Source organism: Natrix helvetica, assembly GCF_964273705.1.
Source record: "Natrix helvetica genome assembly, chromosome: 4".
NCBI classification, from domain to species: Eukaryota; Metazoa; Chordata; class Lepidosauria; order Squamata; family Natricidae; genus Natrix; species Natrix helvetica.
The window spans coordinates 36,250,767-36,267,304 of NC_138550.1; the positions used below are offsets into that span (position 1 = coordinate 36,250,767).

The 16,538-nt window shown below is 37.5% G+C and overlaps 1 protein-coding gene across 1 annotated transcript in view; it reads right to left on the bottom strand.

The window, feature by feature from the left end:
• IFT57 (intraflagellar transport 57) overlaps nt 1-16,538 on the bottom strand; it is a 38,730-nt gene that overhangs the window by 13,303 nt on the left and 8,889 nt on the right. The window contains exons 3-8 of the mRNA XM_081951796.1: nt 11,716-11,834; nt 7,883-7,973; nt 6,292-6,360; nt 4,762-4,881; nt 1,356-1,427; nt 47-178 (exon numbers count right to left, since the gene is read on the bottom strand). Coding sequence (XP_081807922.1) covers nt 47-178; nt 1,356-1,427; nt 4,762-4,881; nt 6,292-6,360; nt 7,883-7,973; nt 11,716-11,834 — 603 coding nt within the window. The remainder of the gene's footprint in view (nt 1-46; nt 179-1,355; nt 1,428-4,761; nt 4,882-6,291; nt 6,361-7,882; nt 7,974-11,715; nt 11,835-16,538) is intronic.

A 16,538-nucleotide genomic window follows, 5' to 3' on the forward strand; every position in this document is an offset into this window, starting at 1 on the left:
CAGCAGCACAATACTGTAAAAATACTTTAAAAAGCAAAATAATTACCTCACTCAAAAGTGCCTGTGCAGAACGATATTCTTGAACCAAATGCTCCAGCTGATTGTTAATATACTTTTCTCTACTGCTAACCTTTTCCAGAGTTCTGCTGATTTCATTATGAAGCTTGTCAAGATAGCCCTGTAAAAGTTTGACAAGCATGTTAATTATCACTGAAATTGATTGGGATCTAAAGTTCTTCTGAACTGTTAGTCAACAGTTCTAACATGTCCAATGGAATTTCTTTTAACACTTTTTCATTTGAACATCCGCCCATGTTCCATGTCTACACAGGCTTTGAAAACTATACCAAGGTTTAAAATCATACCTGCAGCATTAGAGAAATACAAACACAAAGAACATTTTAGAAAGTCCTTTGGAACATAGTCACACTATACTGAAAAAAATACTTTCAAATTTTGAAATACTAAAAATATCCAACACTGGATCCAAAGTACTTAATGCTATTTTTCTATACAACTTAACTTTACTTGTATCAAGAAACATAAAATAAATCCTAACACTAAAACCAGGGTAAACACTCTAGTTTCTCAATTATTTTGCAATTGGAAAGTTTAAATAATGAAATGGGATGTACGCTGTTAGACCTTCTGAGTCATTTAATTATGAGTGTAAAATAATTATCACTGTGCACCTGGACTCTGTAAACACTTTTGTAGCCTCAACAATTATTCATATTTGTTGCTCTGCTTAAAGCTAAATCAATGAATACTCTAATTAAAAAAGGTCATGCAACTGTCTGTATCTCAGAATGAGAGCTAACAGTGTACTGTTGTACAGTCTTCATCTGGTTTTCATAGGTGTCCAAACTTAATATTAAATTTAATTATTATGTATCCTAAGGTTTTAAATCTTAATATAGGTCACGCCTTCACCTCTAGCACCATTTAATGATTATCAGCTAATATCTCTTAGAGGGAAAAACTGATAATCTCAAAGCAGTGCAGAAAACTCATTTGAAAGAAAAATCTTCCACACATGTTGATCAAACCCAGTAACTTACAAAAGTCTCCTAAAATAGGCATCAGATAAAAATAGCTTGTTGGCAGAGACATCCCAATTCAAAAGAAAAAGAGATGCCTGGGGAAAAATACTTTTTATTCTTTAGAAGTGGTTTCAGAGAGAAAGCTAATATTTAGGCCTTGGCAATCCTTGATGGAACTAATGTAACAACAGAATGTTGTCACAATAATTTTGTAATAATGTAACAACATACTACAACTAATTAATAGATGCAGTAGCTGAATTGCCGTAATATCACTCAGAATGTCACTTTTGAATTACACATCAGACTTACACGGGTATCTTTTAAAGCTGATTCAATTCCATCTTGGTGCTGATGCATTTGATCCACGTGGATTCGCCAATCCTAAATAAAAATTTGAAAAATTTTAGAATTTGGAAAGAACTACTAAACAACCAAAGAAATTTAACATCACCAAAATCCCTTCTAAGTATGCAGTTGGGATGAAAAACAGGTTTGAACTTCTGGATACAGTTTAGAAGATGCCCAATGTACCGTAGCAAGAAATTCAATCAATTATCACTGAAACAACAGTTGAATATATACCATACAAGAAACCAGAAAAAAAGCAAAAGTGCCTCTTTATAGGCAAGCAAAGAAAAGCAGTTAAAGCAATGCAATATAAGAGGAAGCAAGGATATTGAATACAGATTTCCAAAGAGCAGCAAGGAAAGACAGCAAAGTTTTCTGGAACCAGAATTGCAAGCAGCTAAAGGAGGAATGTATGAAGGTTCATGCCAAGAATGCATTTGTGCAAATCAAAAGGATTTGAACACTATTTACTGCTAATAAAAGCATCATCAAAAAGAAGCAAGGGAAATAAAACTGTCTGACCAGTGATGTGTCAAGAACACATAGCTTCAGAAGTGGCACTCATGACCATATTACAAATTATCCTAGATCATGGGGAAAAAAATCTCAAGAATACAAGAAAGCCTTTGACTGTGTCAATTAAGACAAGTTGTGGAGAGTCATAGAAGATTTGTGATGACAACACATCTGTCAAGTTGATATAGTTGCTGTACACAAACTAGAAAATTATTGTGCCAAATGGATACTGGTTCAAGGTAGCGAAAGGAGAACAGCAAGATTGCATTCTTTTACTTTTTTAATTCAAAGTAGGCTGAAGTGATCATGAGGAAGCTGGAACGGGAAGAATTCAAAATCAGAATAAAAATTGGATAAAAAATCACTAACAATTTTTGATATGTTGATGGTATAACTGTCCCCTTAGAAACCAAAGTTCTGAAACATCTGATCAGAACAATTAAAGAAGAAAACAAGAAAATTTGTTCTCTTCTTGAACATCAAAAACAACAAATACATAATCACTGCAAAAATGGAAATGACAAAATAACAATTGACATCAGCACATCAGCCTGGAACTTAAATGAAGATTAGTTTGCACAACTGTGTCATCAATATGTATTTGCAGTTGCAAAAATTGGATCATGAAAAAACCAGTCTACTTGTTTGAGCTGTGGTGCTGAAAAAGACTCCTGTACATTCTTTGAACAAGAAAGATGATAAACAAGAAAGAATGGAAAACCAAACATATTGATGGAATCTTAAAATTCATAATTCCACCTTACTTATTTTGGCTAAGAACATTTTACATACCCCAACATTTCCCCATGACAACCTGCATGTAACATGGTACAGGTTTGCAAAGAAAAATCTTTAATATGTAGATGCCTCAATTGACTACTCAAGGTGCACACTTTAAATATGACAAGTATAATAATAGTAACAGGAAGTCACATAATTTAGCAGAAATGTTCTGAATAAAAAATAATAATTGGAGGTGCGGAAAGGCAGCAAGAAAGGAATTGCAATACTTGAAAAAATTGATCTCTTTACCTTCTAAAATAATAACTGATTTCCTAGAATATACTTTGCAAAGCTGCAGTTATCCACTGACTGTGCTGAATGATGGCTTGAGCAATCACTATTTTTGCTGCCTGCGTTGATTGTAATAACGATGGGCAGCAATGAAAACTTTAATACTGCATGCCAAAACACAGTCACGATAGCAACAATGTGATTTAGTAATTTCCTTGATATATATAGAATAATTCAAGTACTTGATTTCAACACCCCACAGAAAAGAGAGACATTACAATACAAGAGAGGAGAGAGTTGAATGAAGTGAGCAAAAGCTAAATTGCCAATGTTGATTAGAAATAAATGGAAGAACCAGAATAAATGGAATTGATACATTTAAACATAGTTAAGATGGAAATTAAAGGTTATGGGTAAGTGTGTAAAAACATTCAATTAAGAGGGCTCCAATACAGAGTCAAGCAAGTACAAACAAAAAGGATCTATAGGTAAAGCATAAAATAGGAGAGTTAAGACATGGTTCAATAGAATATATCAGGCAAAGAGGTAATCTTCACTTAACAACAATTTGTTCAATGAGAGTTTGAAGTTACGAAGGTGCTGAAATAATGGTAGTTATGGCAGATCAAAATCTGGGCACTAGGTAGCTTGTTTGCATTTACAATCACAATGTATGCTTCAACTTTCCTGCATCTACCTATCTCCCCCATCTCTACCTTTTTGTCATCCTGCACTCTACCACTGCCCCCAGCTGACCTTCACTGTTTTCTTCTGCCACTGCTGACAAGACATGCCTGACTGACCCTTCCTGAACTAGAGGGGACTTGAGCGGAGGTGAACATGACAAGGCAGGAAAAGTGTAAGGTCTTCACCTAATGATGGTGCATTCCTCAGCTACTGACCACAACTGGACTACTAGAACTGCTGTCACTAAGTGGTTTAATCACATGTTTTGCTTAACTGATGGAAATTCTGGTTTCAGTTAGGGTTGTTAAGTGATCACTACCCATACATAGCAGCCATGGGAAATCAGTGACTTAGGCAAATTAGTAGATCAAAATCCAAGATGTGCTGCTTAAGAGTACTTCTGGTATTTTCAAATCTTAAAGAATGAATTTGGGGAGTTAACAGTGAAGAAGATTAAAAAAACAACTATGGTGGGTGCAAACATGATTTGATTCCAAACATTAGTATATCAAGTTTTTCCTGAGGGGAAACTGAGGAAACTGAAGTTAAATGAAACCATCATTCTAATCACATTTGACACTCATAAAATTTACGTGCCTTCAGTTGGTATTGAAAGTTAGGGTACCTAAATGTTATCTTATGCTTCTAAAATCTATTCACACATCTGCACAGCTTTCAGTAAGATCTTTGTGTTCATCAATTGCAGCATGTTTATTCTGGAATAATACATTCTTTATTTGTAGATTCTTACCTATGCTAACTATCTGATATTAGTCAATTATAAAGTGCCTTTATTTTTAATTATCTTGTTTAGCAGAGGAAAAGACAAATTTAGAAAGCCTGTATATTTCACAGATATTATGAAAATAACTGAGATAAGAAGAAGGTGTAAAGTTCTTCCTTTTCCTTAAATGAACATTTTAGCAATTCTCCCTTACTTTCACGCATATAGCGCAAATATCTATGCGGAGGAACGCTTCATTAATATACATGTACTTTTGGAAATTTTCAGGTGACGCTTTCTTTAAGCAGAGAAGTTGCTGACCTACTTTCATAATGACTAAACAAAGCATGCATGCACATAGGTAGACTCTTTCTGAAAGATGACGTGCTAACTTAGAAGGAACATACTAAACAAGATCTTCCTTACCTTATTATCTGTTTTGATTGTGACTTTCAACTGAGGAAGAACACGTTCCACTTCCAGGTTCCACTCAGCTGCATCTACTTTAGATTCTAAAATCTCTTCCTGTTTAGACTCAAGCATGTCCTATCAAGATATTGGCATTAAACACACTAATGAATTATCACATTATAATATGCAGTGATACAGAAAACACCCACCCGTACGCAATCTCAAATCTGTTCTCGACATAAAGGCCAAAGGGTGATTTGCCAGTTATATCAGTACAAGCAGTAAACACTTTACAATTACTTTTAAAGTTCAACACAAATAAGCAGCATGGGAAAAACTCCTAGGATTTGCTTTCTGATCACATAACCACAAAAAAAACCATACTAGTTCAACAGAGAAATTCATACAGGAAAAAAAAATTAGTTTACCAGAAAACAAATATAAAAAGGAGTATTTATGTTACTGCTGCCTTTAAAAAAGCAAAAGAGAGAAATGTATAAACAACTAATTGTAAATTCTCAATGAATTGATATTCAATTTAATAATAATAATAATAATAATAATAATAATAATAATAATAATAATAATAATAATAATAATAATAATAATAATAATAATAATAATAATAATTTTATTTGATTAGCCGCAACCCTCTCCCGAAGGACTCGGGGCGGCGTACAATCAAAACAGATAAAATTACAAATAAAGACGAACATACCTACATAAAAACAAAGACATATACATGTGCATGGAAGGAGGTAGACTCATAAGTGAAAGACAATTAAAAAACACAATTTAAAATCCCATTAAATAAAATTACTAAATTAAAAAACCCATCAGGAGCGTTATGAAGTTATGGTTGAGCCAGGCCAGCTATTTGGAAAAGGTAGGTCTTGAGCTTTACACGGAATTTATATTCTAAATCAGGGATTCCCAACCCCCGGGCAATGGCCCACTACCGGCTGTAGCCTATTTGGAACTGGGCATGCGCGGCTCCACTCACATGAGAAGTTAGCGCAGGTGTACGTGTGGAGCTCCACTCGTGTGAGTAGCAGACCAGCGTGCACACATACACACAGTTCCATTCGTGCAAGTGGTAGGCTGCACACGCAAGATTGTGTGGCCCGGTTCCCCTCTCCCTCCCCCAGCCAGCTGCGATGTTGCAGAAGTTGGAGACTGCTATCAACTGACTATGGCCAAGGCATGATATTATTATAGCTCATATTATTTTTGTTTGCTTTGTAAAAACTGTATCGGGGAAGTCAAAAGAGAGAGAGTTCCAATTAAAGACTGGTATTCATCCATTAATGAAGAGAATGGCACACATATAATTGTGCATTTCCCTTAATTCTTCTCTGCCATAGCTCCTATGATTATCTATACAACTGCCCAAATTGTATAAATGCTGGGACACTTCCCAGATAATCATAGGAAATTGTACAGTTACTGAAAGAAGGAGACACTTCACTCAAGCAGCAATGCATTGTGTTTGCAAATCAATACTTTAATAACTAGCATTCACTACTAACTGAAGAAAACACTTACTGATTTGTAAGTTTGTGCCTTTAAAACATTCAGATCAATATAATTTTCCTCATTGTCTGTCTCTTCTTCCTTAAAAACATAGAAAATATTTTTAGCAGGACAGTCAACGTTATGATTTTAAAATTATTCTATGAATGCCATCACAAAATTTATTTTAGATGAAACAAACTTTAAAATGCTATTACCATCCAAAACTATACAATATGCTCTTCACATGACTTTTTGTCAAAAGCACTGCTTTAGTAATCATTCCCAAAACAGTTTGCCCTTTGTACCATTAAAATATTCACTGCGCCCAGTTCGTGTAAAACAAGGATAGGCGATTTCCTGATATTTTTCACTTCAATTCATATCAGCCCTAACCCACACTGACAGTGAAAAAAAGGATTGTAGACTTTACTATTCAAAAGCTAGAGGACATTAAGCTCCTTATTTTAGATATAACCCATTTGTGAAAAGTATTGGCTTCCCCTGTGAAATGTATTTATATGGACAATGTAACATGAGAGCCAAGAAGCAACGGGAGAAAAAAACAGCTGGCAGGAATCCAATCATAGTGACATGTGAAAACCTGGTACTATTTTGGCAAGAATTGCTGCAGGCTACATCAATGAATTTTTAATTTCATGTATTAACTTTGACTACACAACTGTGTATGTGAAAATAATTCAGTCAGCAAAATAAGAGGGAAATAATGCTTTGGCATTTAAATATGCAATAATTTAAGCCAGATGTTTTTCTTTTTTTCCTTATTTGTTTTATCATAGAAAATAAAATACAACAAACAAATAGTAACCAAACAAATCAACAAAATGAAACAAAGTATACATTCGACTCTAACAGTAACAAAAAAGAAAAAAATATTGTGCAAAAAAAAGATTTTTTTTTCTGTAATTGTATGGGTATTATAATAAATCCTCATTTTAACAGCTTAATTGGGAAGATGGGATGACCATTACTCACAAACATGCATTAAATATGCATTTGATTTATTGCATCGAGGCTCACTAAATCAATATTTCACTATATTCCTTCCTATGTGAAAAAGTAGGAATATGGTTGATTTGAAGTAAACTACACTGTACTGCTACATTTGAAACAGGAGAAGTAGAAGAGTATATATTTAGGATATAGGGATAAGAAGTGAATTTTTCAATGCTTACTTACAATTAAACAACAACATCTAATTAAAAATATTCTTGGCTAATTTCTATTCCATTCTTCTATTCCAGAACTTGACCATTCCATCTCTATGCTGCCTAACACAGGCGTAATTTGTTTTGTGTTATCTCAAACACATTTAACTTATTTAGTTCAAAGATATATCCATATACATCGGCAATTTTCTCACTTGTAGTTCAACCTAGTGCTAATTTGAATTCCCAGACAGAAAAGCTTATAAATGTAAATTTGAAAATGATATCTATCATCTATCCAGTTTCAAAACTAAGTTTTATTGCACTAAATATTGTCTTTTTCTGAGTGCATGTATAAAACTGTACTATTGAAAACCTAAGGAACATAAACATAAGGAAACATTCTTTCCTTCATAACAGTGGACAATCTGTCAAGAGAAGTTACATAAACTTACCGCAATTATTTCTTCTATTTTATTAAGCGTTAATTCAGCATCATCTTCTGTTATTGCTTCCTCTTCTAGCTCCTCAGTTGGATACGTAGGCCTTAAAAGATAAATGCAATACATGCAATTTTGAGACTTAAGAAGTTACAGTAACATTTGTTTGAATTTTAAGATATAGCCCTTTTGAAAACATAACTACATTTATCTGATATGGAGAACTTTCTGCCTCATTAGTAAAATGACTGGATACAATTCCAGCCAAACAATGCAAATAAAATTGTAATTCACTTTTTCAAATGCTTATACCAAAATGCTTGTATGCAAACAGAATAAAAAGTACTAAAGTACTAATAAAAGTGTCTACAAATTTTAAAATGTCTAAAATGTAAACATGGATGACATATATGAGCAGCCATGATTTTGCAAAAGAGTTTTTCCTTCTCTCTCTGCAGTTCAATTGAGTTTGATAACTTAGTATTTACAAATGTTCTAATTATTAAAATTGCTAAAGTTTTTATTTGGATAGACATTTTCAATCAGTTTCTAATAACACCAGTCAATGTAGTCTTAAATAAATCATGGACTCTTCAATTTTAAATTAGATCCATTTGAAAATATGAGACAATCAATAAGTGACAGAGAACTTGATTATATATAACCTTATATATACAAAATCACAAAACAAAGATTAGTAAATGTGAGCACTGCAATTATTTCATATATTTCTTGCTAAATTTTCCATCAATAGATTTACAAAAAGAAAAAAGGAAGGGGGAAAAGTGTTAAGATTATGTACAAAACTTGGAGGTTGGAGGTTGAGACCTGGAAACATTACTTTTTCTTTTTTCCCTTTGATCATTTTGATCTTGCACTTCAAAGGCTTCAGCTTGTTTATAAAAGAAATAAGGAGAAGAGCATGGGTTGTTTACACAGGTGCTCTTTGGATGCTTGTTGGTAGCTGGAAAGAAGTGAAAACAAAGATTTGTTTTTAAACCAGAATGGCAGTGTTTACTAATTGGAAGGATGGCACTACATCAAAAAGAAACCATAACATTACAACAGATTATGTTTAGAATTCAAAAATTATTAGAAACAACAGAGAGAATTGAAAAGAGATGGGAAAATATTAAAAATATAAATTGTAATGTGGTAAAACTTGATGAAAAAATGGAAGATATCCAGCAAATGTAAAAAGTGGAGGCTAGAGTCCTAAAAACCCAAGGGAAAAATGAACAAAGAGGCAAGATAATCGTGGATATTGACAGTGAACTGTGTGGTTGGAGATGGAAAGAGTGGAACAAGGAAAGGGAAGATAGATGGAAAGGTGATTTACTCCAGATTTCAAGGTATAGAAGAAGAAAAAAGAGAAGAATTGATGGACTTCTTAATGGAATTAAGGAGAGAAACTTTGACAAAAACACTACTGATAACCAAAGATAAGCTGATTAAAGAAGCTGATGGAGGGTTTCGAGATTTTACAAGATATGTAACAAGCAACATGTTGCGAAGAGAAGACCAAACAAATAAATAACCAGAAGACTAATTCCACAAATGGAAAAAGAAATAGGACTACACTATTACTGGAAAGACACAGGTTGAGATATGAAAATTAATAATAAAACACTAGTTTAGTTAAAATTAGACCATTATGTTAAAAATGTAGTGACAATGGATAAAGTTAAATAATTGATAATGATAACAATGTATACATATGTATTGGTTGGATAAGAGGAAATTTGGTATAAATTCTAAATGGTGAAAAAAGAGGAAAAGGTAAGTTAAACTTAGTCAAACTATTGTTAAATAAATGATAATAATGTAATAATTTGTATTGACATGATAAAAGGGAAATTGGCTATAAATTGTAAACAATGATTAAGAAAAGAGGTCTAAAAATTGTTATTAAACATAATTAATTTTTATTTTGAATGTGTTATAAAGATATAATGTGGCTGGATGATATTGAAAATAGAGATAAAGTTATTACTTTCATGTTTCTAGTAGAGAATGAGTTGCCTTGCAGCAAGATGGTCGGAAAATAAATTTAATAAATAAAAATAAATTCTACACAGTAGTCGTTAACTCAAGTGTTCATTTGCCTCCAAGGTTATTTTGTTCCAAGCTTCTGCTATTATAGGGGCAACGATATCACTTACTAGATAAATCTATAGCCAATAGTACAGAATGCTGTAGTCTTTTATCAGGCCCAGACTTAACATATTCACGAATTATCCATTAGAAAATAGTATTTTGTTGCTAATATTATCCTTGCAAATCTTTCAACCAACCTATTCAATTCATCCTGGGAACTGGCAGCTGAGGGAGAAGAAGGGTTTCTCCAGTGTGGGACACCAGTGGGATAAACCCTTTCTCCTTCCTATTTAATATCTGTATAAAACCAGTGGAAGACAAAATCAGTTTTTGAAATAAGGTAGCATAAATAGGATACTATAACTATGTTGATGATAGTGACCTGTGCTTTGCAAATCCCAGACCATGCTGGGGGTTGTTAGGGAACTGATGGAGCAAAAAGACTAAAGCCTAGTAAGATAGGACTGTTGCCTCTGATCTTCTATGTTGTCTAGAAACAATAATTTCAGTGGTAGTATTAGACAGAGTTGCACTTTCGTTGAAGAAATAAGTCAATGAATTGAGGATACTCCTGGATTTGCAGTTTGACTGGTACACCATTTGCAGCACTATCTTGATCAGCAGGATCCCAATAGAAGTGGCCCAAGCCATAATCATCTTACAACTTGACCACATAATGCTGCATGTGGGCCTGCCTTTGAGGACCACTCAGAAGTTACAAATAATAAACAGTGTTGTGTAACACACATTCTCTGGCACTGATCATCATTGTGCTTAATTCTAATTCTAAATGCTCATTATTCCTATAAAGCCTTTTATATAAACAAATGAAATTCTTCATTACACACACCTTATATGTGATCCAAATCACAAATTAACAACTAAAACTGTTAGTTAATACAAAAGTGATAACAATAAACATATTTTACATTTATGTAAATATAGATACACAGATCATATAAACCTGATACCCCTGCTAACTAATAAGATTTAAGACAAAACAATCTAACATCTAATTTTACTAACCTCCATTCTCAGCACCTGCTGATAATGGTTTCTACCATTCAATCCACTTCATTATGACATGGTCCTGGTTGTTATACAAAAAATTACCTCTTTAAAATGATAGTTATTAGGTAATCTGGAGAAGGTCTGTTTAGGGATCCATGCTTTGGATCATCTTATTGCTAGAGATGTATCTAGCCTTCTTATTACTGATATTTTGTCTGTGAAAATTATTTTCTTCAGGTGTATTTTCAAAGCTTAACAATAGCAGGGCTATAAACTCCCTCTTGTTTTCTATGTTTTCATATAGATTTTGGGAGGGGGAGGAGTTATTTTATTCTGTGTTAGGAATGTTTTACAAAAAGGACTTATGTATTTGTTTATATACTATACAAAATGTGTTAATATTGGCAGTTACAAAAATGTTTACTGTATATGTGCTTCTACAGCTACTAATTTGGCCACTTCTATGATAGATCAGTGCCCCTCCCTGCTAATCAAGGCTGCCTGAGAGAGAACATGTAATTGTTTCTTGAGGGAACAGAAGGTCCGTTGGCTCTTAGAGAAGTAATGGTGCACCCTTGCTTCAAGGAACCATTGTACAACTCAACTGTTCTGACAGTTTTCTCTAGTTTCAGACTCCCTTTTTTAGGAAGGCTGTGAAGAAAGTAGTTGCATGGTAGCTTCAGAGCACCAGGATATAGCTGATTATCTAGATCCATTTCAGTCAGGGCAAGATACAATACCTTTTCCAGCTAAATGATGTGTATTTCAAGGCTTCTTCTGCCAAACAATCAAGAACGTAGCAAGCTTGTTCTCCATAACCGGACTTTAACTTTGAGGGAGGAAAATCTACAGTTCTTCCCTGAAGAAGAAGTAAACATCATTAACAGAGATAAACCAGCATGCAATCAAATAATATTATCTACCTTCTCTAGTTTATCACAAGAAACTATCTATGCATGTGAATCACCAAATATCATCAATATGGTACATGGGGCTGTTCACTTCTGTTGACCTGGTATCAAAGGAGAGCCTGGAAGGTATTCATGTACAGATGGCACCATTATCTCTCGACACCTGCCAGGCTGTGGAAAGTCCCCAGGGAAACACCCAATGTCCTGAGATGGCACGTACCTAAAGAATCCTCTATGTACTAAGAACATCTTAATATCTTATCTACTGTGTGCCAGACTTTCTGGATGATTCCTGTATCTTTTATGTGCCATCCTTGCTGGGTGGAGTGTAAGTTTGGGGCTTCCTCTCTGTTAGAAGGGCCTGTCTTTGTTTAGCTGAATAAACATGTATGCTTAAAGCAACACCTCCATTTTACCAAGCCACACCTCAAATTTGGCACAACACTTGAGGAACCACATGTCTACTACAGAATCTATCTGGCTGATTTGATCTTACAGAATTGACGGAATTAGTTAAATCTTTAATCAGGTTCTTTCAATTAAACATTTATCTATCAGGATCCCAGAAGTGTGCTTTCTCTTTAGCAGTGCCACCTTCTAGAACAGTGATGTTCAATTTAGCCGGCCTGGCCTAACTCCCAATTTTAGTCCCTCAAGCCTGCATTTTAAAATTTTTAGGAGTATGCTTTTTAGTTGATTTTAACTTTTACCATTCTGTACAGCTGTATTAGGTTTAATTCGTTTTTAAGGGTATAGGGTATTTATCTTTTGTATCTGTTTTTAATGAGATGCCTGTACACCGCCCCGAGTCCCTTCGGGGAGAGGGGGCGGTCTATATATCTTGAAAAATAAAATAAATAAATAAATAATCCTTTTCGGCACAAAGTGCTGAAAAGGTCGTGCGGCAATGTTGCGTGCGTGCACGCTCATCAGAGCCATGCTTTGGAAAAGCCAAACTTCCAGGTTCTAGCGCACATGCATGCCCAATGAACAGTTGGTGCTCTTGTGCAGGCTGTTTTTTGGCACTGCCGCAGCTAATTGTCGCTCGCACATGCATGCAAGAAACCCAGAAGACAAACAGGTAAGGCTGTGCGTGCCAGGCGACATGGCTTCGCTTGCCACTTTGGGCGTGCGTGCCCTAGGTTCGCCTTCATGGCTAGAATAAGGTTCCCACCCAAGATCTGGATGCTTAAAGAGATAGCTAAAGCAACTGAAAATATTTTGATCAGCTTTCTAAAAACAATTCATTATAATGGAGCACAACCAAACCAGAACATAGTTTTAATTCATACATTACATCAAAACATGCATGTTTAGGGAAATTTAGCCATGATTTGATATGCTATCAAAATTGAAAAATCAGGCTTTCACTTTCAAATCAGAACTAGACATTATGATTTTAATTCGGTTTGCGAAGTACATTAAAATTGTTATCACACTGTCAAAGTGTGCATAGACAAAGAGAGACTGCTTTACTATGTAGGTAGGAAGCAACTAATGAATCTGAACAGGCAAAATGAAAAAGCTACTGAAAACTTATATACTTGCAAGATCAAGCCATAGTTTAAATTCTGTATTATGGCTGGTTCAGAAGAAATGTAGATGCAAGTCATTGAAATACAAATTTGTGTCTGTTTAAATTTCTAAGAATATTATGAGATTAAAATTAAATAACACAAAATTAAATCTATTCTCAAAACTGCATCTGATGATCTTTTCTGAGATATCTTATCTTACTTTGCGACTGAAAAATAGTACAGAAAATAAGAGTATACTTGGATTCAGCTGAAATACTATGCAGGTTCCACTACTAGCACTCAAACTGAGCACTCTTTACACATTCCCAAGGGATGCAGTTGATCAATTACAGGGCTAATTTACAAGGGATAAGACAGATGATTTGATAAATTTCATCCAATTAGTCTCTAAGATCAGTAAATAATACACTAGTCATATATATTAGAAACTATTTCTGGCTGGTACAGGACAATCTACCGGTTGAGTAAATTCAGTTTGGAGTAGAATGCATAAAACATTTGATTAGTGCATCATTCTGCAGCATCTTGATAAAAGGTGCTTTAATTGCCTTCATGAACTCTTTCTGCTTTTACTGATCTAAAGACATCCAACTCAATTCTGAGGCTATGAATTTTTGCCGACAACTTCAATCAATCAATCAATCAATCAATTTAAATTTATTAGCCGCTCCCTTTCCGAATAGGACTCGGGGCGGCGTACAATGGAGTAAAAAACATATAACATTTACATAAACCCATGACATACATAAGTACAAAGACACACATGTACGGAGGAGGTTAACAGATACAATACATAGACAATTAAAAACCATTAAAATACCCTAATTATAAAACCCCATGTACAATCCAAATTCAAAATGTTAAAAACAGACAGTCAGGAGGGGTACGAGAAAATTACGGTTGAGCCAGGCCAGATAGTTGAAAGAGGTGGGTCTTCAGTTGTACACGGAAGGAGCGGAGATCGGAAGTAATCCTGATGTCACGGGGGAGGTCATTCCACAGGGCTGGGCCCATCACAGAGAAGGCTCTGCTCCTGGGTGTCGCCCCCCGGCACTGTTTGGCGGACGGCACCCGGAGAAGTCCCTCTCTGTGAGAGCGGATTGGTCGTAGGGATGTGTGGGGCAGGATGCGATCCTGCATGTAACTAGGCCCTGTGCCATGAAGCGCTTTAAAGATCATAATCAAGACCTTGAAACGCACTCGGTAGACCACAGGAAGCCAGTGCAGCTCGCGCAGGAGAGGTGTTACAGGGGAGAATCTAGTCCTCCCCATGATCACCCGCGCGGCCGCGTTCTGGACCAACTGTAGTCTCCGAGTGCATCTCAAAGGAAGCCCCATGTAGAGAGCGTTGCAGTAGTCCAGGCGAGACGTCACCAGCGCATGGGTGACTGTGCGTAGGGCATCCCGGTCCAATAAGGGGCGCAATTGGCGCATCAGGCGAACCTGATGGAACGCCCCCCTTGCCACGGCTGTTACATGGTCATCCATGGACAGCCGGGCATCCAGGAGGACGCCCAAATTGCGCACCTGTTCCATAGGGGCTAATTGCACGCCCCCAATGGCCAGAGATGGAAGCACCTGGTTGAACCGGGGCGCCGGAAGCCACAGCCACTCCGTCTTGGAAGGGTTGAGTTTCAGTCGGTTGCCATCCATCCAGATCCGTACGGCCTCCAAACACCGGGACATCACTTCGATGGCCTCATTGGGGTGGTTCGGGGTGGAGATGTATAGCTGAGTGTCATCAGCATACAGATGATATCCCACCCCAAAGCCACGGATGATCTCGCCCAGCGGTTTCATGTATGTGTTGAACAGGAGAGGCGAGAGTACCGAACCCTGTGGCACTCCACATGTGAGAGGCCTCCGGGTCGATCTCTGCTCCCCTGCCAACACACGTTGCGTCCGGTCAGTGAGGTAGGAGCCAAACCACCGTAAAACGGTGCCCCTGACTCCCAGCCCCTCCAGCCGGTGCAACAGGATACCATGGTCGATGGTATCGAAAGCCGCCGAGAGGTCTAATAGGACCAGGATAGAGGAACAACCCCTATCTCTGGCCCGCCAGAGATCATCCACCAATGCGACCAAGGCCGTCTCCGTGCTGTGCCCGGGTCGGAAGCCGGACTGGCGCGGGTCTAGATAATCATTTTCCTCCAGGTGGCGTGGGAACTGCTGTACCACCACACTCTCTACAACCTTCGCTAGAAAAGGAAGGTTGGAGACTGGACGGTAATTGACTAGGTCCGTCGGGTCCAGGGAAGGCTTCTTGAGCAGGGGTCTCACCACCGCCTCTTTCAAGGCGGCTGGTAGAGACCCCTCACCCAACGAAGTGTTCACTAGGACCAGGAGCCAGTCACGTGTAACCTCCCAGGATGCCAGTACAAGCCAGGAGGGACACGGGTCCAATAAACATGTGGTGGGTCGCAGACGTCCACGCAACCTGTCCAAATCCTCGATGGCAACCGAATCAAACTCCTCCCAAAGCGGACCCTCAAGACTCGCCACGGGCGTCTCTACTGAACCACTGAAGGGGGCCCATCCCATCCGGATTTGAGCGACTTTGTCATGTAGATATTTCCCAAACTCCTCTGCTCTACCCTGTAAAGGGGCTTCCCGCGGCCTCTCAAACAAGAGGGAGCGAGTCACCCGAAACAAGGCGGCAGGGCGGTTATCTGCAGACGCAATAAGGGCGGCGCAATGTTGACGTTTGGCCGCTCTTAATGCCACAAGGTACGTCCTCAAGTAGGCTCGTGCCTGTGCTCGGTCAGATTCGGAACGAGAGGATCTCCAACGACTCTCTAGGCGTCTCCTTTGGCGTTTCATCACCCTTAGCTCCTCGGTAAACCAGGGAGCCAGGGTGGTTCGTCGCCGCAGGAGAGGCCGCAAAGGCGCCACCCGGTCCAGGGCCCCGGTAGTCGCACTATTCCATGCGTCTACCAGGTCCTCCACTCGGGGGCGGGTCAAATCCACAGGAGGTGGCCCAAGCTCCGTCTGGAACCTATCTGGTTCCAACAGGCGCTTGGGGCAGAACCATCTAATACCTTCCAGTTCCGCCTCCTTGCGGTGTGGGGTAGCACCAGGGAAGTCCAGCCGGAGAAGATAGTGATCCGACCATGA